Here is a 27866-nt window from a genome sequence, read left to right as displayed (position 1 = left end):
TTTACAAACATATCTCCATAGAGGTAGATGATGCCTTGGTAGCAAGTGTTATATCACCATGTGCAACTGAGGGAGATTCAGGTTCGAAACGAAACCCAGTCAATTTTTCATCTGGGGAATTTTTGCACTTTAGAAGCACCTACATTTCTCTTGCGATTCAAAGAAGTCATCTTTTAACAGTTATCATTAGTGGCTATGGGCATACCCAGTGAGGGGCAGAGGGGTACCCCCCCAGAAGCAAAAATCGCAGAAGTCTTTGAGGAAAATCAGAACTGGATTGAAACTAAAGTTTTCAACAAATTTTCTTTTAACCCATGAAAAATGATATTACAATAAGACATCTGACTAAAATATTTTTTTTTCAAGCAAATAATTTTATAAATTTAACACAGTTGCAATTTTCTTAAAATGTTGGTTTAATTCACCTTTTCTTTGCAAAAATGTTAAAACTTGAATGACCATGGCTTGCCCCCCCCTCCCCCCTAGTTTTGATCCTGGGTACGCCCTTTTTAGTGGCTATGTATTTTTATTGAATAACTTTGGGAAATCAGAAGAATGAACTTTTCTCATGCTTGCAAGCATGTAAGACAACTTTAGGCAGCCGAAAATTGGGTTCCATCTTGTTAACCATTCGCAAGGAAAAATATTTATTCAAACGATGATTTAATTCGGAATAGCCTTGAGAGTAGGAAATGAGACAGAGTTCAAAACTTTGGCTGCCTTAGATTTTCTAACCTGTATGCAAACCCGAGAGAAAAGTATTCATTCTATTCCCTGGGAAAGTGTTAAATGAGATAAGAAAATTTATATGATACTCCAGGAGATTATGATGTCCCTTGATGCATTTCCCAAACACAAAATGTAACATTCAAGACATGGGAAATGACAAGTTTCAACTTAGGAGCCAGAGATTGCAGGATTAAATCAAGCAGGTAAGGTAGCGAAGAGGGTTGTAATAAGAAAACTAACCTTTACAGTATTCCTTTGTTTTCAAAGTATTCTTTACTGTCTCTGGGGTGATGCCAATATCTAAAAAGTATGGGTCAAATACCAATCCTTGATCAAGGGAATACACGAGAAGGCCTTCCGTAGTTGCTGCTGCCCATGCTTGACCTAAATGGTAAAAAATAGCACACAAATAAGCGATAAAAATATCCATAAATTAAATTAGCAACAAAATTAAATATAAGCAACTTAACATAGTCAGATCAATAATTATCGCATTTAGCACCAACAAGCAAATTTTTTCAACCAAAAGGTTGTTAAAAGTGACTGATGCAAGCAAAATATTATGGAATGACATCTTGAGTTAATGAAAAGAAAGACTGCGCTTTTCCCACAAATTTATTGAATAATGTATGATGTGTTTCAACTGTCAGGTCATTCTCAATTTCACAGTGAAATTCTAGACCTTAATTTTAAAAGTACAGATGAGTAAGAAGTGGAAGGATGAGGAAGAGGTTATCATTGGTTAGGGCACATGGGGAATGGGATGGCAAGGAGTTGCCCGAGAATGTTCGTTCATTCATAAGGGAAATAGATGGTTTGAGACGTAACTTTGTGAAATTGCTTCATGTTGAATCAAAAAACCTAGTAGATTGCACATCAATAATTTTAATATCGATCAGTTCCACTGTGCGACATCATTACCTGATTGATTGATTCGACATTCAATAGGGAATTGCCTCCTTGCACAATTTCCAATTTTTCAAGTGCATCCAGTCTTCAGCATTTTCTCTCCATAAGGATGATCTCTAAGTCAAATTCACAAGCATGATTCTCTTCATGGAGATGTTTCGCCACGAGAGAGGTAGTATCTACTTTTTCCTAGCATTTTCTGAGTTAGCCATAGGTCTGTGGTTCAATTCCTAGTCCAGTGGAATTTTTTCTCAAGGCAATTTATGTGAATTTCACTGCTGTTCACAGGACAGGATTGAAATATAAGGCATCTACCCCCTTGTCTCGTGCACAAATATTTTAAACCAACTTCGCATTATTGGAAGTGGTTCAATTGAGTTTGAGATGTTTAAAGACTTAGCTTATTTGAACTGTAGTTCATACATCCTTATAAGAGCGGAGACTCCACACAATTCAACCTTCTCACACAAAGTTTGCAAAGATGAATTATGAGACACACCTGACATTCCAAAATCAGTTAAACGATGGATTTGGCTGACAAATGACCAAATTTTGATCTGCTCCCATGCTTCTATTATGTTAACCAGTTTTGAACAATAGAATACCTACAGTGAAGAATACATTTCACATATAATATACATTTTCCACTAACAGTAAAACTCCTGAATAATGAACCTCCATAAAGCAAAATTTTATGAAAACATCTTTAAAATGTCCTCTGAAAGAATTTTCAAGACTTATAGGGCACAAAACTTTAAGTAGCCCAACCTATCAGTCACTGTTTTGTACCAAACAGTCTTGGAAATTTGTGAGTATTCTTCAGAAAGTTCTGAGATAGTGAACCGTTGGCTGTCACGAATTTTTGCATTGATTCTCTCAACCAGTTCATCTGTGACCATAGATGGTTTGCCACTTCTTTCTTCGCCACAGACATATGTTCGGTAATTTTTAATTATTAACGAGCGCACCTATTCCTGAACAACTCCTTCACTCATTACCTTTAGGCTATACATAGCACAAAGTTCTCAATGAATTTCAGCTACCGAATGTTGCATAGCTGTAAAAAAATCAAATAACAGCACGCACTTCAAACTTAACAGAATATTCTATAGCAGCAGAAATTTTGACATACAACCAAAAAATAATTAGGGCTCAGAAAATCTTCACTCTACCACGACTGCACACCAACTGACCTGCCGTGCGTGCCAACACAACAATATTGGCACTGTTCCCTCTACTTTAGATGTGAGCAAACGGAGGTTAGTTTCCAAATAGCCCTTGAGTGTACATTTTAATACATAAATAAAGAGAAGGATTCCTTAGTTTTATTTATTTCATTTACTTATGATGGTCGACTATCAACTCAGCCCTTCACTCAATTCTCTTTTCATCATCCTTACAAAAAGAGGATTAAGCACTAGCCGTGAAGATTCTAAGGTTAGGAGTACACTGAAACCAAGCTGCTTCAAATGAACCACTCTGCAAAACTTTAATTTACATTGGAAAAATAAAAAGGACTTCAAAATGCAACAAAAGTAAGCATCTACCTGTTGGTGCAAACTGCAGAGAAAAGACACGAACTTCTGGTTTAAATGATCTGGATGCCATGTCACCACTCCTTACTCCTGGGAGTCGAATCGACAGGGGCCCATTTGTATCATCTTCTCGCTCCTCCACCAGGGCAAGGTTCCCAAATTCTGTCATATTTCTTCGATTGATAAAATCCTGTAAGCATTAAAATATGCATTTACCAATTAAAGAGTCACATTATACTGAGATAGATTCAAACAGTAAAATTTAAGTACCATGTACAAAAGAATTGAATAATTTCAGACACTTTTCCAATTCTAAATCACAGAAATATTTTGAACCTTTTTTTAGAGGTGACCACAACGGACAAAGAAATACTTACATCAACTGCATCGAATGATCTGTTCTGAGTAATCTCAAATTTTTTCAAAAGTAATGACTCCTGGACACTATAGATGCAAACATTTTTGGACAATCCACCTGCTAAAATACATTGCCCATCTGCAGAATAACACAAGGAGTTGAATGCTCTGAAAGAAAGTACAGCTTAATTTAGGCAAAACACAATGATCAAATTTTGACAAAAAACATAAATATAAATTAAATTAGATAAAAAAATAAAAATAAAACTAAATTTGGGACACAAAGAATGGACTGATGTGATGAATTCCGGCTAATATCAAAGAATTTAACACTTAGAAAGAACACAAATTATTTCATGCACTAGTTCCGGCTATATCATTGAAAATTGAGAAGTTTCTGATAAGTGATACAGTCAAATTTATCAATATTGGTAACATCTACTTACTTTCCTTCAAGATTCCTTCGTGCACTTATTAGGTCAGTATCTGACACTCCACTTCCTAAGTCCTTACGTCCTTCGATGGAACCTGTCTGCTGAGATGTGCGAACATTGAAAAATGAGATTACAGCATCTAACGTAGCAACAGCAACTTCCTCACCATCAGGCCTGTAAACCACTCTCAGACCTGGAGAAAATGGAAAAAATGGCTCATTCAAACCTACAAATGCTTTAGATATCATGAGACCACAGTTCACAAACGAATATCCCACGTCACTCATTTTTGTAAAAAAAATTTTGTCTGATAATGATCACTGCCTAGACACAGAAATGAGGTAAATTGCATTTAAAATATGCTCATATATAGACATAACAAGTTTTAAAACACACGGAGTGGAGCCTTGATTATGCACAGTAAAGGAAGGAGAAACACAAAGAAATAATTCAAACAGACAAATTCTGCAGTCATGATTATTTTCCCAGCAGTTTTCCTTGGTTTCATAATCATGCTTTTTCTTAATAAATTGCAACCATTTAATAGAAAAACTAGTTATTTTTACAGGGCTAGGATAGAAATAGGAGAATGAAGAAGGGCAGACAAGTAGGAGTGAGAAAGAATTTGGAAAAAGTAATTTAGGAATTGATGGACTAATAATCAATGAACATTTAATTGAATGAAGGATAATCGGCACTCCACATTACACCCATGCCTCGCATAGCGCAATTTCGATTAGAGCCATTTCTATATAGCGCAAATCCGTTCCTCGGGGAAGCATTGCAATGCAGTGTAGCCTAATCAAAAAAACTTTTATGCTATCATGATAAAACGTGAACTTGCACTAAGTACACATGAAATTGTTATCATTTTAGGCATATTAATAGTATTGCTTGCCTCAAATCTTTTTTGTTTATATGTATATTAATCCAAATCCATTGCTGTGCAATGGCCAAAACCATTACTCGTCATTGGGTCCAGATAGCTGGCCTACCAAAGTAATTTATCTCGTCTCCTTAACAGAATGACAATAGTTAATTTAGATCATTAATTAAGTGTGGAGCTAGTGGAAATGAGTTTTTTGTAAGCAATACGGTTTGAGATGTAATTTTTGCCGTCATAGGTTATTGGGCGATTGACTTCCGGGTAGAGGGTCTACGGTAAAGCCTTCAAGGTCATCGGCATTCATGGGGGAGAAATGGAGCGGTGGCCGAGTTGCGTATGAATAGCATCAACACAGAAAAGGGTCCGCTATTGAGTCTGAAACACAATGGCTTTATTCCCTCCCAGCAGTCGTAGGCCCTCTGCATCTCAGGAATACAGTGCGGCAGTAGAAGGTGATTTCGATACAGCCATAGAGAGAAAAAACCAAGAGAAAAATGGCAAAAAATAGGAATGTGGGTAGAGGAATCAAGAGTTATCAAGAAAATTCATAAACCTAGAAGAGATATTGAAAGAGGTCAATTGCTTTGAAAATGGAGATCGTCAAAGCAATATTGTGAGGAAGTTTAAACTCACGATGCCTTATTCTGAATAAAGACTAAGTTAAAACATCAGTGACCTCAGCCGCACCAACTTCAACCAAGCGGTCAACACATACGGAAAGTTCATTGTGAATCTGTACAAAAAGATGAGGGTGGTAATCGCTCCGAGACATTCAGTGAAAGCTCCGGTTGGTTCCACAATTTTAAACGGCAAGCAGGTATTTTCGATGCGACGATATTAGGTGAATCTGCAATTGCTTAAGTGTTGATAGTGCAGTCATCGCAACATTTTTCTGATGAACTCCAAGCTGTGATTGAAAGCGGCTACTTCCCCCCTCAACTAGTTTTTAGAGTTGACGAGACGATATTTTTTCGGAAAAGAATGCAGTCTCGTTCATTCATTGTCAGGGAAGAAAAACTGGGTCATGTTTCAAGGCATTTAAAGACTGTTTCACATAGCTGCTAATTTCTCAGGGGGCTTTAAATTAAAGCCAGTTATGATTTATCACTCACAAACTCCACGAGCAATGAAATGGTATTTAAATTAGCACTAACCTGTTATTTGGATGAGCGACAAAGGGGCCTGGGTGACACAATAATTGTTTTTAGACTGGTTTGAAAATGTGCCAACTGCCGGCAATGCATTGCGAACCCTTGACATAGCAGATGTTGGCCCACCAGCACAATAGGAAGGAATTTCAAAAGCATGTACGAATTTTTTTACACGAATAAAAGTATTTGAATGCATGCCTACTAACTTTAAAGATATTTTAAGCTTTAAATGATTGTATGAATAAGGTTTTCTAAGGCTATTAATAGGAATATCTATGTTTTTGAGGAAATTCAATACCCAGCACCTATGCTACCAGGAACACATCCCTATCTTCCCAAAGTTAAAATGCTCTCATATAATGCAAATTCGCATAGCGCAAAAACCCCAAGGAACGCATCTCTTGCGCTATGTGAGGCAAGGGTGTAAATATTTGTTATTTTCCAGGATAGGTGAAATTATTTTGCAAGTTTTCTTGATGAAAATGCTTGTCATTTTTGTCCCCTTCAAAAATGACAACATTATTTTAATGCATGCAAAGTTTTATTTTAATATACATATTTGAGTTGCACTAGTTCAAGAATAAATAATTCAACTTTACAGATTACACTAATCTTACTAACCATCAGTTTGGAACATAAGTTTAATAAACTCTACATAGGAGAAAAATACTTATTCTATGTTCATACCAACTTTCCATTTTCAATTTCCCTGACTTCTCCCAGATTTCCCGTACAAATTATCTAATTCCCCAGGCTTTATATAAATGACAATGCAGTCATATATACGGATATAAGAAAAAATTCTGTAAATTATACAACTACATAATACCCAGCAAATGGCCTCAAACTGCATCGTGGGGGTGTCAAATCACCTCCACTTAACAAAAAATAAAGGAGTAAAGGAAATGTGTTACGGAGTAAATCGACTACAGAGACTCAGCTAGCTATTTTGAAGTCCTTTATTGTTCGGGTGAAAAATAAATTCCTATACCAATTTGTTCGGCAAAATATCTCTCTTATTTTATTGTTTCCATCAGACTTTTAAGACGAAGAGGTTCCAAGATAATTTTCCATGCATAGTTCTGAAATACATATCTATTCTTAATTGCTCAAGAAATCACAGTCTAGCATTTAGCCTCCAAGTCTCTAGCTCCCAGACTAACCTCACAGCAGTTTTATATGAATTGTGTGGCTTCCTTTTGTATGTACTAAATGATACTCATGGATTACGTCTTTCCTAGCCAGAGAGAAAAGCATTCAGTGAAATTAAGTAAAGCAGTGGAAAGTCGGTGCTAACCCACACCATCCAGCCAGGACAACAACAAAATACTCACCTTGCCACTCTAATGCAACAACGCTCTGAGAATTAAACCAAGATTTTTGTCTTTTGGAGCTCCAGAGGTCTTACACCTGGACATTTTACCTGATTTTTATTTTAAATTTATTTTTAAAATATTTGAATTACACTACTTTATGCATCGATTATGTACCTAACTCAAAAGTATAGAAGCACATTTATCTTTTGGCTCCCAAGGAGATCTAGGTTCAAATCCCCCTAAATATCAGATTTTTTCAGCGAGTGCCTGGTGGAGGGCACTTCATGTGCACCACTCTATCCGTCAGACATTAAGCCCAGGTTCCCTTGGCACCTTTTGTTATGAGTAGGCTAATGCCGATACCGGGTTTCTATCCACCCTTCCCTCTCTACCCATTCCTCATGCTGCAAATGACCTGAGCTATCAGTGGCTTCCTCCAAGTACCACACCACCATAGTGATCTAACAATTCTTTTACAATACAAAGAGCATATGATTAGCAAAACTCAGCAAATGAGAAGAATACTTATGCCATGAATAAACATCAGGATCAAAGGCAGTAACTTAGAATGCAGTAACAGGTAAAAATATAAGATGGAAAATAAGAAGTGAGAGTATCTGTTTTTGAATAATTGAAATTAAGAGCACTAGGCAAGACTTACCATCAGAATTAAGGGAAATTGTTTCATGCTGAGATCCAGTTTCTATGGCATTCCACAACTTAAGTGTTCTATCCCAGCTAACGGAGGCAAGGGCAGTGCTTGCCGGACTGGGACTGAACGCAACACTTGCCACTGGGCCCTCATGCCCACTCATTACCTGGAAAAGGAAAGCAAGAGTAGAAAAAATAATGGAATCAATCTCTTAAAGACTTACAAGAATAAGTACCTCCTTCACGCTACATATTTCTATTTATAATATATTGAACAATTCTCCTCTCCTTGACTGATTAAAAAAAAAGGACTTCTACTACCGTATTTGCTCATAGAAGCCACACACCTTTTTTCTGGAAATGCCAATGAAAAAAGAAGGTGCACAGCTTACACGATTCCTCCAAATTTTCATGTATGCCAAAAACCATTTTCCCTAAAATTCCAGTAGTTTCTTTCTCTAGAGTTGGGCATTGGTGAACATATCTATGTGAATTGGTAAGTATGGCGTAGTAGTGAACTTGTAAAGCATTTTGAAGTTATTTGAAAGGACAGCGTTGTTCATCTAAGTCTGTGCATACAACAATACTTTAGGAAAGGAAACACCACGCTAAAAAGCACTTACTGTGTGTATATGACACGAAATATGACACATTGTCGGACTGATATACATATGTTCAAATTTCTTGCTACATTTCATCCTCTGAGCTGCCATAAAGGTGAGCGGTGCCTTTAATCTTTTCAAAGTCATCATCAGAGTTTTCTTCGGCATCTGTGGTAACATGTCTCACATATTAAGTAGCTACTTCAGTGTAAACATTTAAGCTACATTGAAAACATGACAAAGTATTAATATCGTAGCGGCAAGACTCGTATGCTCTGAGGTTTTCACTAATTACTATACACGCTTTTCTTTCCACGCTATCCGCTCCATGTGAGAGAGGGGGTTAAGAGTTGAAATCAGAGCCTATACATGACAGGCACTTAGTGTAAATTTTCACCAAGAGATGGAGCTACCATCGGGAGAAGCTCATTGCTGCAGGATAGTAAACACTACGTCACACATTGCCCAAAATCTGCTATATCTCACTAATGAGCCCTCAGTCCATTCTTCTAACATTTCCCTCCTCTCCTTGACCACCCAGCAAGAATTTGACACCAGATCATGGATTGCGCAGGGTTCATATTACGAAAACCATAAATAGCTTCAAAATAAAATATCAAATTACACAAGAACAATTTAAACTTGTTTCACTTCTCCCCCTTTCTCGCCAACTGACATTTTTCAGCCTACCTTCTTCAAAGCTGAAATGGGTCACCTATTGGGCCCAAAGGTATAGAACAATAATTTTCAGCAAATGATGAGTTATGTCGAGAGATTGGATTGAAATGTTCATATTATGCACAAAATTCAAAAGAAAATGAGGCAAAACACGGTGTATTTTAGAAGCAGGCATGGAAGTACATGTGTTTTGAAAGTTTGTGGCCCGTGCACAGAAACCTGTTTCTGAACCAGACGAGTGTTATTTCCTTGAATGATCCGCTCACAGGGGTTTGGGTGATCAGATTCTTCTCCCTCAGGACACCATTCAGATCGCTTGCATTTGCTGCTTTTTCCTCATTTTGCTTTTGCGCTCTATAATTTTTTTCGTAGTTCAGATAAGATTAGTTTTTTAATAGCTTAGTATTGTGTTAGTTCCTTTCAATTTTTTTACTTTAGTATTTTCTTCATTTTTAACTTTCCCGTATTGATGAGTTGAATCAATCGAATTATGAAAAAGTATATGAATGCTAGTTAAAACAATACCACTAGAACTAACAGGCAAAAAATATGGTAGACAGTAAACAACAGCAATATAATTCTCTGTTATGAGATATGTCCTTAAATTTTACTTCTTGCATTTCCAGACATATACAAAAATTTGGTGAAAAACATTTAAGCTTCAAAGTGACAATTCACTACTTTTTGGGCTCCTGAAAGTCCCTTATACAATGGTTCTACTGTACATGGTTCCCAGGCCACTTAATCTCTTGGCTTCAACTACTGTAATGAATTAACATCATTAATAAACATAATACATCCAAGCAGTTACCTCCAACAGCCTTCCCACTTTTAATGACCATAGGTAGATCTCAAACACATCCTGTCCACCAGCAGCCACAAATTCACTGCTTGAATCCATGGCAACACATGAAAATTGAACTGGTCTAGGAGATGTGAACGTCCGAAAATTACGGTATCTGCAAAATAAAACCGATTGAAGAAAATTAAACTTCAAATAAATACAAAAATGATTTTTTCATCACTTTCTTGGCAAAATTTTGCTGCATAAGGTAATTTTTTTTCAGGAGGGTACATAAAAAATTAATGCAAAAATGCCAAATACTTGATATCAAATCCAGGCTGCCTAATGAACTACAAAACACACAATTTATTGCCAGCTCTGGATATTTCATGACATCACATACAACTTTTATTACTTACTACAATGGTGGGCTTAGTATTTCGAATTTAAGTCAAACCACTTCGTTACTCATTGATATAAAATTTTCCTATCCCAAACTATACATACAACTTAGAAACTTCAATTTAATACTAACAGAATGTGTTGATAGAGTGAGTGGTGAGCTGCCAGGGAATTATGAAAACTATGATAAAGGGAAGGATATTAGAACAGATGGGTAAGGGGAGGAAGGGAGCTTGAACATTTTTCAATCAAAAAATGCTCAAGCACATTGATATGACTGTGAACATTTGTTCAGTTATACTTATGAAGATCTATAAATTTTTATTTTGAAATTATTCAATTTCTTAATTTTTCCTAGCATCTATGCTATAAAACTTCAAATAATAATATAACATACCGCATGTATTGAAAGCCAGTTGTTAGGCATGAGAAAATATGACTTTTTTTCACAGAATAATAAACTGAAATCAACAGAGTTATTTGACAATATTCCGGATTTTATTCACGATAAACTTTAACCTCTAGTAACTAGAGTCAATGGGAACTACGAGATCAGGAACTACCAGCAGTGGGAGGTTAGAGCAAACACCAAGTCAACCATCACAAATTTAGCTATCAATTGGCATAGTTTTTGATGATATTATTTGTAGCAAGAACTATTCTGATACTTAGCTGAAAGTGTCATTTTTACCATCCATTGCAGTGTTTCACAGGCGAGTAAGTCATTAAGTTCATGAAAAAATTGTTTTTTGCCCAGCAGACTTATAGAAATAGGTGTGCAAAATTTAATTTTTTCTACAATGATGCAGCAACACGTGTTCCATGAATTGGCATGGAATGGCTCATATGATAAAATGGGTATAATAGGAAAGTGGAACCCAGTATATTGCACACGTAGTATGCCAGCGGTCAATAGAATGTGCCTCATACAAGAATTTGACACAAGGTTTTATTTGCTTAAAATTAAATCTTCATCTAAAAAATGGCTTTTGAAATGTAAAATTATGTTTTAAAAACAAATTTCTACTACACAAAAAAAATATTCACAAACCTTGTTAAGTCAAATGCTCTGACAGTCCCATCCGTAGACGCTGATATGACGAATTTGCCATTACGACTAAACTGGATACCAGTCACACTTCCAGTATGCTCACTAAAGGTCACAAAGCAAAATCCAGTAGTAGTGTTCCACAGTTTCACCTGTAAGTACAACAGAAGTGATTGGTGATATCATGATGAAGGAACCTACTGTCTGTGGAAAAAGGTAAGACATCTGAGCTTGAGGAGCTCTTGCATCTAAACGAAGCAATCAATTTCAGCATTCAAAAGGGAATTTATTTCTACGTTTGATCATATACAGTGGAACTTGGTTAGTACGTTTCTGAAGGGACCACGAAAAATGAACGTACTAACCAGGAAAACGTACTAACGAGGAAAGTAAATAATAGCAGTCGGGGTTATTGCAATCAGTGAAAAAAGTCGTCATAATTACAATTACTATCGGTAGTTCTCATAGGATCGCCTTCCTGAACTCTTTTCACATTTAAAATCAAGAAAATGAGCGCTACCATGAAAAACAATACCATGTGAATAAAAATCGCAATTTTTCATGGACATCCCGGAGACGATTTCTTGATTACGGCGTCTATCTCCCGTGATTTATCCTATATATATTTACAGAACGAGGACGAGTGAAGCTCAGACAAGCGAAGACAAGTCATTTTTCTTTCTCACAGCGTACTCGGAGAATATAACAACAACCCGGAGTAAGTCAACTGGTTTTTTAAACATCATAAAAATTGGGCAAAATTATATTGACTTTCAAATTACGGCAACAGCCGTAGACATTCGCTTCTGGAATGATACCATTTCGATTGTAAAATCGATCGATATATCGACTGATGACACGCAAGATTATTAGATTACGACGTAATTACAAGAAAATTTTATATTAAACAGTTGAAATTTACTTTCAAAATTTGTCTAATGTCGTCTGCTTTCGTTCCGAGATCAAGTATTTTTTAGCTATCGCGTGGAGATCCAGAGGATCGTCTGCTCCCGCAACAGTAGTCAAGTAAATACGCATGACGTCGAGTTTATGGAGCAGTACTGCTTTAGATAATGTGGGAATTGTCTAATACCGTTAAGACTCATTTCTTCATCATGATAACTCGTGCAATAGCAACAATTGCCCACTCACGAACTTTGTGCGCAGCAGTGGGCACTCCCAAGCGCTCCAAAGGCAACAGGAGGTGAGGAGCTCGGGGTGGGGAGAATTGGGGCTTCTTATTGGCTGTAGTTTTTCATAGTCAGACATTCCCGAAAAATGGCCGCATTTTATTTATAATCACGTCACAAGAATTCAGAAATGCATTTGGATAAATTACGGTAGAAGAAAGAGATGTCGAATGAATGGAAGAATGTTAATGGCTAATGATAATAAATTAAATCATGAATTCAGATGTTTGCGACCCTTAAGAAGACACTAGAGAACGAATTGCGGGTTGCGTCACGGCAAGCAATTGAGCGTACTAACCAGGAAAGAGCAATTTTTTCAAACGTACTAACCAAATTCTTTTACCTGTATTTTGTTCGCATGTTACCGGGACCGAGGGAAATCGCCGTACTAAGGAGGAAAACGTACTAAGGAGGAACGTACTAACCAAGTTCCACTGTACTTTCAAAACTCATCGGCTCCATAATATTTCCTACACTTAATTTTTTCTCAAAAAAGTACCTGTTTTTTGTGCATAAAATCAAGTTGCCCAACTTTGAACACTTGGTTTTCCTGTAGACTTCGTTCCAGTAACTTGCAATTTTGATATAAGAAAGCTAGATCTAGTACAGTAAAACCTCTTTACATCGTAATGGAGGGAACCAAAATTTGGGCAATTTGATATATGGAGGTTCACTATAGAGAGGTTTCAGTGATAGGCACCATTTTTGGAAATGAAAGGCACTACTGTCTATTAAACCATTGCATTTACGAGTTTAAGTAAGCATGCATGCATTAGTGAACATATATTTATTATTTAATGATAACACAAAGTGAGAGATATCGCGTGATTTTTGCCATGATTCAAGAGGAAAGAAGTGATCTCTCTTAATTCAACAGTCACTTAAAATGATTAGGATAGTTGGATACATTTTTTTCTTATTTACTGTAAGGTATGTTTTCATATGGAACAAAATGGCCTTAACTAATGGTTAATGTGAAAATTACAGCATATTAAAGTTGTGAAAGAAAAAAAATAAGGGTGAAACATTTATTGCTGAAAATGTCATTCCATGAACGTAATCACGGCTTCATTAATGGTCTCTAGTTGTCTTGGTATGATTTGCGGAGGTAGTTAGGCAGTCTGGGGGGTGTCTCCTTGGTATGATAAGTAGAGGTTTTACGAGATAAAGAGGTTCACTACATAGAGGTTTGCCTATAAATTTACATGTAAATCTGACGGGACCGTAGGGGTGGTATGAAGTATGGAGGTTTATGATGTAAAGAGGTTCACTACATAGAGGTTTTACTGTATTAAGTTTTCAGAAATCAAAATTTTCATACCACTAAATTTGATTGATTTCTTGTAAACAAAGCAAATCTCTGCTTACTTCGGTACCAATGAGTGGATTGACAATTGTTTGGTACTCATGTATGCTGTACATTGAATGCAATGCTGGTGCATATCAAATTTACACTAGCTATCACTAATGATGTAAATATCGCTCATTAATTATCTTGATGTTTCTGTATGCGTACCAGCAGCTCCGTCTTGGGAGAGGGAGGAGAAAAGAGACGCATGGTTGCCACCGACTCTACAATCGCACTTCCTTTAAATGATCGGTACTGTACTGTGCATCACGATGCACACAGCGCACGGCATCAAAAGACTTTCTCTTTTCTGCTGCTTTGTTTTGGCCTGCCTCGGTAGGCAGAGAAAAAGCGACAACCGGAGCTCAAAACAATAATAAATATCAAACGATATTGAAAATACTGCTGAAATTTAATGTGTGCGGTCTAAGTACGAGCATTTATTACATTCTATGGCACACAACAGTGCCAGTTAATTTTCTATTGACCCATTGGTTTCGACGTTAGCAGAGATTTGCGTTGTTTACAACAAATCAATCAATTTTAGTGGTGTAAACAATTTGTTTTCCGAAAACTTAATTCTAGATTTGGCTTTCTCATATGAAAATTCAAAGTTACTGGAACAAAATCTACAGGAAAACCAAACATTCAAAGTTGGGCAACTTGATTTTATGCACAAAGACTGGTACTTTTTTGAGAAAAAATTAAGTACAGGAAATACTATGTAGCGGAAGAGTTTTAAAAGTATTTGATCAAATTTAGAAATAAATTCTGTTTTGTATGCTTTTTGTTGCACTGAAATTGATTGCATATTTAGATGCTAGAGCTCCTCAAACTCCAGTGTCTTGCTTTTGTTTACAGACAGTAGTCTCTTTACAGAGTATGATTTTTTAAGCATTTCTTCTTGCACTAAGCATGTCAATACATAAATAAATTTAAGTTCTTTACAACACTACATTTTTCAAGTTTCATCATCAGCTCCTCCAGCAAAAATGAAACCATACCCTTAAAGACCTGGAATGCTGATAGCTATTTTATTCAGGAGAAAAGAAAAATCAATTTTATTGTTTCAATGCAGCACATCAATCCATGCATATCACTGCTTATAGCCTTCTATAACCAAAACAAATCGTGATATCGATCATATATTCTAGAAATACCTATCTTGTATTCTTCTCACTCACCTAATGATATTATATACAATCAGAAACAGTAAGGAGTATGACAATGTTTTCCAATAGCATTGATTTTTCACTGGAGTTAAGTCTTATCCCTTATTTATCATACTGCTACAAAAATAAATACTCATGCGAAAGCTAACTTTATACATTGAATTGTCAACCATCAGGTTAGATAGCTGGTCACACATTAAGTTATTACATTTCACGGCTCTGTTTTATCCTTCTTGTAGGTATTTTTCAAGCAGCATAAAAATTTGTGCCTATAGCTTGTGACTGACAAGAAGAATTTAATGACACAATTTATTGGTAATGATAAATATACATAAACATTTTAAAGAAAAAACATCAAAAAGAAAAAGAAAACTAGATAAAACACTTACTTTAATTCACACAAAGTATTAAATAAGATACTGATAGGAAATCAGAAAAGAAAAAAAAACAAGAAAATCAACATAAGTGTAGGGCTCAAGATGTGAGGCTATTTACCTTGGCATCATCACCGCCAGTAGCAATAAACTGACCATCAGGTGAATAGCAGAGGCATTCCATGTTGTTGAAGTGGCCCTGCTGTTTCATAACATAAGTTTCACTCTGCCACTCCCACACCAGGAGCTGACCTCGTTCTTTACATGCTATGGCTATCCAGTCTCCAGTGCAGTTCAATCTCAAAGAAGAAATTTCATCATCTGATATGCTACAATAGGCAGTCATGAAAAAAAACAAAATAAAATTTACTTTAGAAATTATGTATGCACGTATGGCATCATATGACAAAAGAATTTCGAATACAAAAGATGCAACCCATGAGAAGTGTTGATGAAAGTCAGAGAACTAATACTATGCATGTACCCAATACACCAGATATTCTTCTAAAACAGCTTTCCATAACATTTTAATTTTATCGCAAACTTCCCTCTCTTCCTCATTATAACTGTCAGAGAGGATAAGAACTTCAAAATTGTCCTTGCCTTTGGGCTAGGAATTTCCTAAAAAAAATTACTTCATGACTGTGACTAACTTTCCAGCATTACTCCCTTTAACTCATTGTGGGGGCTCTACCTCCCAGACTCCCCAGGAAACCTCTACTTTGCACCTTGTTGTTTAAAAATTTTCCCCCAGCAAAATTCCTGGCTAACCCACAGCCATCGATCGAATTCAAATTTTTCTCACGCATGTTTCCCCTGAATTTCGTCACTTTCCCATTGCATAACGACTTGTGTTTCACCCGAAAATGCTTCAGTATGGTGAGGTGGATTTAGCTCTTCCTCGCAATAATTTCACGCCACAGTGCACACACATGGCATACATTGGTTCTCCTTATCTCAAAAGAAATGTTTCTACACAATGAAAGTCATTTTTATCAGTAACTACATATATCATTACATTAAATTGCAACTATACAATCAGCAACACAATTAACAGCATTTAAAACAGCATTAACGTCACGTGCGACAAGATGCTCGACTACTCAGCATGTGGAAAGGGTGGGCAGCAGAAGCTCGTAAAGGAGAGGTGGAGGGGAAGGAGAGCACTCCCTTCGTATTTCAAGCAACGAGGCTACAAATGAGAGAGTCAAGGACGTACAAGTCAAATCTTGCTTCAGTGAGGTCGTTGCCTTCAAAGCGAAGTCGTGTGAGCAACGTGATATATGCAGTTGGCGTTTCCAATCTGTCTCTACTTGTATGAGGAATTAATGCTGTGCTTGTTTCTTTGAAAACTGTGCTGTTTGGACAATGCTGCATATTAGCATAGTCTAATTGTAAATAGAAAACTTGGTGGCAATCAATTAGAACTGAAAAATAAACAGATATATATCATCAGGAATGCGTAGCGTTTGGTCTAATTCTTTTTTAAATCTCAAGAATGTCATCTTATTGTCGAAGCTATTGAGACATCTTTGGGCCCAGAAAGTCATTCACCTAGCATTTGTCGTCTAGAAACGGAGAATTGAAGCAGACAGGCCAAAAAAGGTCAGTTGGTGAGAAGGGGTAAGGTTGAAACATGCTTTAATTGTTCTCGTGTAATTTGATATTTTCCTTAGAAGGCAATGATTTATGGTCTGTGTAACTTCGGAAACAAAAAAAATAAACAACAGAAGTACGGATAGACGGCCGAGGGTGGTTTTCTGAAATTTGCGACGTAGTTACTTTTGACATGGTTATTATCCTACGACGCTGAGATTCCCCCGATGATTGTTCAATCTCTTAGGATGAGTCACACAATGTGCCAGTCGTATTTTGCCTTTTTTTATTTTCCACGGCTGAAGTTTTGCTATGTGACCTCTGCAAGAGCTTTCAAACAAAATGGTTCATGATTAGTACAAGAATGGCATGTGACGGCACTTTCAAAGAGAGAATCTGAACTCTTTCCACCCTTATTCACTGTTGTATTCACTGAAGCTATTATTTAAAATTTCAGATCCAGATCCAATGTCTTCCGTGACTTTGGATCCTATGTATCCGATTAAGGGCAATATCTGCGGATATTTGGATCCGAGGTATCTGATCCGACCATCCCTACTAATATTATAACCTTCAATATGCACATAATAAAAAACAAAAAAATTGCAGTACTCCATGTGCACAAGTTTGATGTAATCGTGGGGTTACGTCAGGAGCCGTAATTAAATAGAATGACTTGCAAAGTGTTCAGCATTTTTTATTTTAACTGCCATTTATATTTAAAATTGGTGGAAAATGCATTTTCAGAATTCAGAAATGCAGTATTCAATATTCGAATTTGAGGAAAATGCTATTACACCCATCTCTACAACAAGTGCGTGCACCAGGTTGCGGATGGTGGGTCAACCTTTAGATATAGAGGTTAGCTGTGATGTAAGCGGGTAGGTGTTTGAGGGCAGATGGTAGGTAAACAAGGTAGAGGTAGGAAAAAATTGGATTTTCAGAAAAAATGAAGGGGAGTAGGCCTTATTGTGAATTGAAGACGGAAGTGCTTGAAGGGAGGCTCCCAGAATAGGGTAGTTTCCTTCATCAAAGAAAACGAAAGGCATTGATAGCAATTTGTAACCCACCATTAGTGTATTCATAATATACAAATTATTTGGTTTTAGAAATACCAGTTTAGACGAATGGCAATGGTCAATTTTAACCTCATTTGAAAAAGGCCAGATTGACGCCCATGCGATTTCACTCCACGTGACGTCATAGGGACCTAGTTTCTATATGAGTAGATAGGAGTTTTACATCGTCTGCGATTACCAATGAATGCATGAGGCACAGAGCTTAGGGAAACATGTCTTAATAATTACTTATTAAAACTGGCTACGGTCGGAAAGTTTTCTTCGTTTGATAAGGTATTAATAATCATTATTTAAGCCAAGCGCTACCAGCTAGCAGGGTACTCAGCTACCTGCTAGCATCCTATGTCGTATCAGTGCTCAAAGCCTCACCCCAAGGTCACCTCACTGGTGGCAGCGGGAACCAGAACCACGTCACACGGAGATTTCCTGGCATTCATACTTAGCCGTCGCGTTTTCGCGCGATTGAAATTTTTCACTTTTCATTTCATCCCGAAAAATAGATATCGCCATTTAAAAATCTAAAAACGTGGAACGCGTACTCCAGGAGTAATGATATTTCGATTTAGGCAATAAAAAAATGATAGGAAACCACCCTACGCTTCTAAGTACTCCTAGGAAACCTACCTCCGATAGAATGCTTTAATATTTATAGGCATATTCTCTGAATTACTGGCAGCAAAACTAAAACTTTATGACACCTGAAACATTAACAAAAATGAAATTTCTATCAAAACCACTAACATTTTCCTAAACATCAAAATCACTAGTTGTTGTATCGTGAAACCACATCCATTATTTCCACATCCTCAGTTTGGAAAGTATTTGGAGACTAATTTGTAGACATTGATGCAACAGGCAAATGTTTGAGAGGAGACCTGCAAAATAACAATGCCTACCAAAATTATTATCGGACAGGAAACCCAAGAGCATTTCTTCACTACAGCAGTACCTGAGAGAGTGAATGAGAGTAACATCGGGCAGTTCATGAATGAAGAAAGAACCATTTGAGAATCCAGAAACCAGTATCCTCAGCTGCTGGTGGTATGCACAAGATGTGAGTAATGGATTCTTCTCTCCTTTCACCTGGGGATGAATGTAGTAACGGCCAAGTCTCTTGTACGTCAATTTTTCACCACTCGTGTCCGACGTCACCTCAGCTAAAGAAACATAAGGCATCAAAAGAGATAATTAGTTTTTAATAATGAAACAAAATTATTTATTTTGATATATCATGCACAAGAAAACTATCAGCAAAAAGAGTGGTAGAGAAAACATGCTTCTCTTATGTATTTTCACTAGAATTTACCTTGGTTTTCAAACTATGAATTCCAAAATATTTTACCCTTTAACTATTAAATTAGCAATTAAAAACTCATTTTTTATACTATTCCATCAGATTATTTATCACCTAATAAAGTTTCTACACAGTATAGTCAATTCTACCCCTCAAAAATGGCTTTTTGCTACTATCTTCAGACATGATTCCATTGCTCAGTTCTGCATGTACCTAATCTCCCTTTAGTTCATCCTACCAAATACATATGTACTCAGCTTCTAATCACTGGCTCTCACAGTTTTCTCTACAACTATGCTGAATACTTCCTAGTAGAAGATGACAAGTGGAGACCCAAGAGTAATTCAAGATATGAAAAATTATGCAAACAATAAAATAAGAAAAAAACGGCATTTATGCTAAGATATAAATGACCAATTTATGCTTAACATTTATTTAAAACTTCAAAGGCCAAAGGAAATGTATTTTTAAAATTAAGAGTAAATACTAGACATTAATACCTAGATGAAGTTTATTTTCTTTGTTTTATATTCCTCACATTTCAGTTAATCATTACAAAGAGTGACGTTACAACGGATCAAGTAAGTCACACAACTTACACAGGAACTGAAGAAGTACATATTTGGATATTGTTATGATCTGAATGTTACCTCACAAAGTTAGGGAATTCAATATTTATTACTCAGCGGTAAGTGATATCAAATTTTTTAATTCCCTGAAAATGTTCCAACTTCCTTGACTGATCACCAAAAGATCAATTATAATTTAAATATTTCATTTATCCCTCATAAAAGATTGTAAAATTTCGAACATTTTACGAATTGAATTTTAGATTAGATGGCAAGAGAGATTGAGAAAAGGGGTAGGGTATTTTTAGAGAGGGACCATCCTAGAGAATCCCATTGTCAGTTATTAATGTCACATGGTCATTCTGGTCACGTATTAGAATCAGCTTCATCTTCCATGACTTGGTCAATGCTCAGATGGTTAGATAAAAATTTCATCATTGCTGTTCACAGTATTGGCCTTCTACGTGTATTGATCACTCTAAGAAGAACATTCTCATGGACCATTTAGGATTTTTTTCCATAAAATTAAAATACTCGCCATTGAAAGTAAGGTGCCTGCCAAAAAATGCATGCAACCCACAACAACCAAAATCTCTACTACTAAAGAAATTTGGGTCTCTTCAGCTCTGTAAATTAGAGGCGTTACTGAATTTAAAATCTCATTTTCCCTTCCAAACTTGAGAGATGCAGTTCCCTTCCCCAAAAAATGATAATTTAGTGGCCCAAAACCGAACTGATCCCTGTAGAAACTTTCAAGGTAGGTGTTAGCAATAGGCCAAGAATAGCTAAATAATAGTGACAGCCAAAATACCAAACTAGTTGATTCATTCATGAGTTTCTTCATTTGTACTTCACATCTTCCTCAAATTTTCCAAGTCTGACATGAAACACCTAAGAGACCAATTGAAAGCATTTGGAGGAAATCACAGAAATGTATCCTACAACAAATGAAACACTTATGCTCCCTACTCACTGCTTTAATAAGTACAGCAGACTTCCGACTATCTGGCAGTGGTTTATCGGTGTTGCTAATTATCCGTGCATGAGTTTACACTCCTTTGATGTTTTCCGTGATCTTTATAAAAAAATTAAGTCCGATGCAACAGCACCAGGATATTTGCATTCCAATACAAGGCTACACTAGACTTATAATTTCCATTAGAATCCCCTTAGTAAAATGGCATTATTTTATTCACTTGCCAACAAGGAATGTTACAGGTTTACCTGGACATCTGATCTAGCAATGCAAACGATAATCAGTGATGGGAAAACTCTTGATTAATTTCAAAAGATTCTTCCATGGTTAACCAATAGTAAATTAAGAGAATAGTTATTTTCAATCTTAAATTGTATATTTCAAATAGCAACTGCAAATTTATTTCTGCAACCTTGCATGCGATTGAATACAGCCCTAGGGAACCGGAGCTTTTGTAGCACTCGGGAATGTTTACCCTGTGACAAGTCCAGGTCAAATAGGAGAGGAAAGGAACAGTAGTAATGAAGGCAGCACAGGAATTGGAAGTAGAGATAGCATGAATCATAGCCAGGCACTCGAATGCGTAGACAATTAGCTAAATCCTGGTTTCCTGTAACTACTGCAGTGCAATGGCATGATCCCTCACCCATTGCCTTCACGGGAGTTCCGTGTTCCTGTTTTCCAGGCACCGTGGTGCACGATTGCGCTTAGTAATAAAGAATCCACGCCCAGCAACTGTTGCATCCCAGGCAACTTGAGCTACTACGCAGCGTGGTGCCTAACAGTGTAGTTTCAGACGTCACACAGCAGTTTTGAAGCATTTGTGAATACCACTTTTCTGAATCTGTGATCTCACAGCCACAGATGCGTGGTTTTTGGAAACCAGGAGTTACATGGAGCAGTAGGAATATGAGTACAATCACTTTATTGCCATTACAAAGATTGTGTTCAGGAAAAGAAGGCTCTTTATGATTCTGGAGAGCAATCTAAAATAACAGACAATACATATGTGTAATTAATAATAGATGGTTTGATTGATGTAAATTATGAAAATTATAAGAAGTTAAATTTTAAAAAAATGAAAAATTATTGCTGCCTCTTCCCATCATTATCCTAGATAATCGGGAGTAGGCTGTACTAAAAAACTCAAGTTGAGACCATAAGGCTATTAGAGACAAAATCAAAGTATCTTTCCCACATCCATGACACAAAGAAAAAAGTAAGACCACATACCACTCTTTGCCACACTGCTCTCCTTTCCCTCATGATCCTCTCGAATGACCACATCATCTTCACTGTCACTCTTATCACCTTTGCGGGCCTTTTTGACAGGCACTTCTATCGGCTGCAAATCGGACATCTCAAAATTTGCTTCCCAAACACACACTTGACCATTCCTACAGGGGGAATTGTAAAAATATTCAGTTCAAATAGGTAATAAGGCAGCATATGGACTCACTTTCTATCAGATAAATTTTTAACGTGCCTTATTATATTATCTTTCTTAGAATACAATCATTGATGCTTATGCTTTCATTTTAATCAACTATTCTAGACGATAATAGGTGAAAAACTTTAATATAAATTGAGAAACCTTAAGTTTCACAAAACAATCTTTACACAAGGTCACCTCACATACACATGATCGCTGGACTGAGAAACTCACTGCAGAGAATGACTAAAATGGAAGTGGTTTATGTTGAAACTGATATTTTTAGGTGAGATGAGGTGCACCGATCCATCATGAATAAAAGAGATCTTGCAAGTTCTACAAAAAAAAAACTATTTGACTAACTCTTTCATTCATGCTGGTTCCTGATCCCACATCAACTATGCAAAGCACGGCTATCATTCATCTCAGCCCCAAGCCTTCGTAATAAGAATATTTTCCTAGGATAAAAAATATTTTAAAAGCTTGAACTATGTATAAACTTCATTTGCTCCATTTTGGTAAATAACCTGAGTGACGCCAATCTTGGACATTCATAGTCATAATTTACTAAATGTAACAAGAGAAGTTTGTTCATGGTACACCACCACTGAGTGCATATTTAACAGGGATACTTGGGATGGCATTTTGGAGAAGTACAGTCGGATTCAAAAGTATTGCAACGAATGAAGCGGTGCTGCATTTTGCTGCAGTTTGGAAACTGAGTTTCTGTATTTTCTATTGTATCTTTAGGAGGGAAATTTGAACAACATCCCCACCTCCCGCAATATTTTTCTTACAACATCATTAAAGGGAAATGTAAGCGGGATATGTGCAATGTTTATTACCCAGTAAATTGTGAAGCTTGTGCTATACCTGAAAAAAATTATTCCAGAGAAATTCGAATCAGCAGAGTCATATTTCTACCACAGTACATATATCTTCTGCTTTACCACTAGGCCAACTCACCCACTGAATTCAATGATGTTTCACTACGAGCTTACCTAAGTCCTGCAAGTGAATGAACCAGTCTATTTGTTATATAGCACGAGCTGCACAATTTACATACCGGAAATCTAGTTCAAATTTCCCTCCTAAAGGTCAATAGAAAATACCGAAACTCAGTTTTCCAATTGCGGCAAAAGTGGTGCTGCTTCATTTGCTGCAATACTTTTGAATACGACTGTCCATGACATACCCTAATGCCATAGTAAGAAAATATTTTTCTTGAAAATTTTCAAATTAAGAATAAACAAAGACAGATAAGCTATTATAAGCATTCTAAGTCTTGGATTAGAAGCAAAAATTTATGTTCACTGAAAAGAGAGCTACAAATTTAGTACTCACCTACTAACTGTATTCAAGTCCAAAGAATTTTTTTCAAAAAAGCATCCCATGATGATATCCGTATGACTAGCCATTGAGCAGTACTGAAATTTGGAAAGCATCTTGACTCCATAAAGTCTTGTAGACATATCCTTGGAACCAACAGCAATGAGCCTGAAAAGTTTATTATTTTAACATTCAACTTGAAAAAAAGTTAAATTATGAGGCATGCATCTTGCTTACAGAGAATTACTGGACCAATCAATCCATGTTACTTCATCAAAGGCACCATGAAATACTCTCTCCATGACAAAGGGGTTGAAACTATCCAACAAAGGTCCAGGGGCTCTGAAAACAAAAGCTGGAATACAAATACATATATATAGTATGAATTAATAAAAAATATTTAATTACAAAAATAATAACTTAAGAAAATATATTATGAAAAAATTAAAAACTAATTGTAACATTATACATGCCATGCAGTAAATCATTAGATTTTGAAAAGAATGAACCCACCACTATTGCCTTTGCCAACAGCAAAATAGTTTCCATCTGGACTAAAGCAAGCACAGGCGACTGCACCATTGAACCGGTGTTTATGCAACACGGACTTACTAATGAGACTTATTAAATCAGCTTCACCTTCTGAAATTAAAAAAAATACAGTGAGTGACTCACAATACATATACTATTAAATAGTCAGACTGTCCTTAAGTAATATGGCAGTTTCCTTCATCAAAGAAAATGAAAGGCATTGATTGCGATTCGTTACCCACCATTAGTGTATTCATAACATACAAATTATTTGGTTTTAGAAATCCCAGTTTAGACGAATGGCAATGGTCAATTTTAACTGCATTTGAAAAAGGCCAGATTGATGCCCATGCGGTGCCACTCCACGTGATGTTACAGGGACCTAGTTTCTGTACGAGTAGGTAGGAGTTTTACTTCGTCTGAGATTACCAATGCATGTATGAGGCACAGAGCTCAGGGAAACATCTCTTAATAATCACCAATTAAAACTGCCTATGGTCGGAAAGTTTCCTGCGTTTGATAAGGTATCAATAATCCTTTTTTAAGCCAAGCGCTACCTGCTCGCAGCCTCCATCTCAGCGGCTCACATATTCTCGCCCCAAGGTCACCTCATTCGCTGGCAGCAGGAATCAGAATGACGTCACACGGGGTCTTCCCATCATTCATACTTAGCCGTCGCATTTTCATGCGCTTGAAAATTTTCACTTTTCATTTAATCATGAAAAATATAAATAGTAATTTAAAAATCTAAAAGTGTGAGATGCGTACTCCAGCAGTAATAATCTTTTGATGTAGGCAATAAAAAATAATAGGAAACCACCCTATTACAATGATGAAGTTGATACAGGAGTGGATTTCAGTAAAACTAAGTGGCTGGTTAAGGAGGTGACCCCTGAGTTAAGATAATTCACTTGTTTTCACAAGAGAAGACATTTATACCATTATTTTCAAACTCAAAAAGAAAACCAACTTTGTAATCCCTGCACAAAATAAATCTTTGAAAAGTTTTTATGGAGCATGTAATCAAAGCCTGCACAATAATTTTTGGAATTTATTAATGATTCTCATGTTTTAGAACATATCTCTCCAAAGGTCTTGACCAAATCAATGAATAATTTTCTCAGCAGGGTGGCCACAACTGTTTTCTCCATCATTTCCAAGTATTTTCCCCATTTTTTCGTGGCAGTTTTCTGCATAATATCCAAAGACATTGCTCACTACAAGTTTTAAATATCTTCCTATTACACACCTAATAAATGTAAGTACAGGGGAGAAAGAATCAACATCCTTCTCATGAGAGCACATTAATATTTTATGAAAAAATTATTTGATAAGAATTAAAAATTTAGAAAAATGAACATGTCAACACAGCACTCCTACGGTTGGGAAATAGATACTAAACATAAATGGCTCAAGAGGGAAATCCAGGTGGCAGCACTAAATTAGGTGTCATGGCCAAATAAAGAGGATCGGTTGCGCTACTACGTTTGTTCCTGTGAAACTGAAACCTGCCAGTACCCGAGTGTAATTCTCTTACCTGAAAACCAATAGTGTTCTGATGGAAAATCATAGAAGGAAGATGTTCATAAGCAACAAAATGAATTGATCATGAACATATTATACTAGTGTCAACCAGTGTGAGACAAATGCTGTCTTTCTACATAAGCTCCCTAAAAAACCTACTTTGAGAAAGAAGTGGTTGGCCTTGAGAATGAAATAAGTTAGCAAGATTATTGAAACAAATATTAGAATGGGTAAGACTGAATTAACCCAACCGCATGGCAATGTCACTGTATTTCCAAAGAAATTTGACTAAATTCCAGGTTAATCTTACGTAATTACTGTGATTTATAAGGATTTTATAACTCCAAAAATTACTTTCATACTTAAAATAACGTTATATTTATGCTTTTTTTACATTTCTAATTTAAAGACTTACAATCTGAAAGAGAAATTTTGCACTTAATTTATGAATGTCTCACTAGGCACCACAAGGCATTTGTCATAACTTAAAGAGTTACAAATGTAGATAAATATATGTTTTCATAGAGTGTAATTTAAAATGTAATCATAACATTGTAAAGTATACATGTACATAAAATTGTCTTTAATAGAAATATAAAAAACTGCTGGTTGAATGTTAATAATCTTAGGCTAAATGAAAGGAAAAAGATGGTTAAAAGAAACGGAGCAAAACATATAGGCCTAATAGATGATTTGATGTAATAAATGGGACAAAACAAAAGGCAACTACAGATAGAGAGTCTTGACTTCCTCTTGTATTGCACTTTGACTTCCTTGAAAATTTAGTTTTCTATACTTCATGAGAGCATGTGATGCATCGGCCCGGAGGGTATGTGCGAAGAGAGCCAAGGGCCGATCTATCATCCGCGTTTTTTTTTTACACTCAGGCCTTTTATTTTATGTCGCTTTGGTACAGCCTAATTTCTTTTCATGGGTACACACTGAATTCATTTCTGGTGCTGGCTAAAATCTCAAGGGAATCATGTCTTCGTATGCATTAAATGCGTGTTTCGTGGAAGGGGCTTCGATTGACTTTTTGTAAATAAAAGGCAGCCAGTCATAAGGGCGCACACAACTGTATTCGAACTACATCAAACCCCACTGTTGTGTACAGAGCCATAATGGCTGTCATAACTGATATGAAATACTACATAGCATTCATTTCACAAAATCACAATGACTTATCACATAAAGTCTTAACTCCCACACTACAAAAACAATGTAGTGAAATTTGCTGTTTGGCATCTTGTACTCTATTTGTCACAATTTATATCATTACCTTCATTAATTGCAATGAGCGTGCATCCATTTGGGGATATGCATAACGTTGTGTAGTTGTATCTGCTTTCAACAGGTAATGTGAAGGATTTGTTGCTGAAAATGAAAAGAGGAACAATACAGAAACATCCAAGCACCTCTCAAAACATCAAAAACAAAGGGGAAACTCACTTCTTTAAATCAAAAAAACTTATTCGATTTCCAACAGGGCTGATGACTGTATTTCCATCTGGGGAAAAGAGGAGATCCCCTTTTCGGTAGGCAGTGCCAAGAAGATTTGAAAACTAAAACACAAAAATATGAATATGTGTGCATTATTCAACGTAAAGAAGGGTCATAGATCTTACATAATAACATTACGATGAGTAGCACTACTTAATACAAAGACCGAATCACACCTTGAATGAGAACTTCATATTTGTATATATTTAAATGTCGTGCACATGCTTCTCGCACATGCGGGATTTCGACTTTCGTATGCTTCATGAAGATTTCATAGTGACTCGCATATAAGCTCACTCCATTATTTTCCATGGTATGTTGGCAACTGAGGCTGGCTAGTGAGCATAACCTTTGTAGGCCTACGACTTTTAAGTCTCTAACGATTGATCCTATTCGCTGCTGTGGTTGCCTCAGCGCTGTATCCGCCAATAGCGGCTACTGTAAGAGTAGTACCAGACGACAAAATCTTC

At 36.4% G+C, this 27866-nt stretch overlaps 1 protein-coding gene across 1 annotated transcript in view; it reads right to left on the bottom strand.

Moving 5' to 3' along the window:
- Positions 1-27682, bottom strand: part of LOC124162332 (periodic tryptophan protein 2 homolog) — a 38907-nt gene extending 11225 nt beyond the window's left edge. The window contains exons 1-16 of the mRNA XM_046538837.1: positions 27573-27682; positions 27346-27458; positions 27176-27270; positions 24355-24483; positions 24079-24196; positions 23857-24009; positions 22314-22477; positions 19191-19398; positions 15688-15895; positions 11486-11634; positions 10060-10207; positions 7979-8135; positions 3977-4157; positions 3551-3698; positions 3186-3363; positions 970-1113 (exon numbers count right to left, since the gene is read on the bottom strand). Coding sequence (XP_046394793.1) covers positions 970-1113; positions 3186-3363; positions 3551-3698; positions 3977-4157; positions 7979-8135; positions 10060-10207; positions 11486-11634; positions 15688-15895; positions 19191-19398; positions 22314-22477; positions 23857-24009; positions 24079-24196; positions 24355-24483; positions 27176-27270; positions 27346-27458; positions 27573-27590 — 2311 coding nt within the window. The 5' untranslated portion in view covers positions 27591-27682. The remainder of the gene's footprint in view (positions 1-969; positions 1114-3185; positions 3364-3550; positions 3699-3976; positions 4158-7978; positions 8136-10059; positions 10208-11485; positions 11635-15687; positions 15896-19190; positions 19399-22313; positions 22478-23856; positions 24010-24078; positions 24197-24354; positions 24484-27175; positions 27271-27345; positions 27459-27572) is intronic.
- Between the last annotated feature and the right edge of the window lie 184 nt (positions 27683-27866).

The sequence above is a fragment of the Ischnura elegans genome, chromosome 7, assembly GCF_921293095.1.
Source record: "Ischnura elegans chromosome 7, ioIscEleg1.1, whole genome shotgun sequence".
NCBI lineage: Eukaryota > Metazoa > Arthropoda > Insecta > Odonata > Coenagrionidae > Ischnura > Ischnura elegans.
The sequence above is the reverse complement of the archived record's forward strand: the minus strand, read 5'-3'. Positions and strand labels throughout refer to the sequence as shown.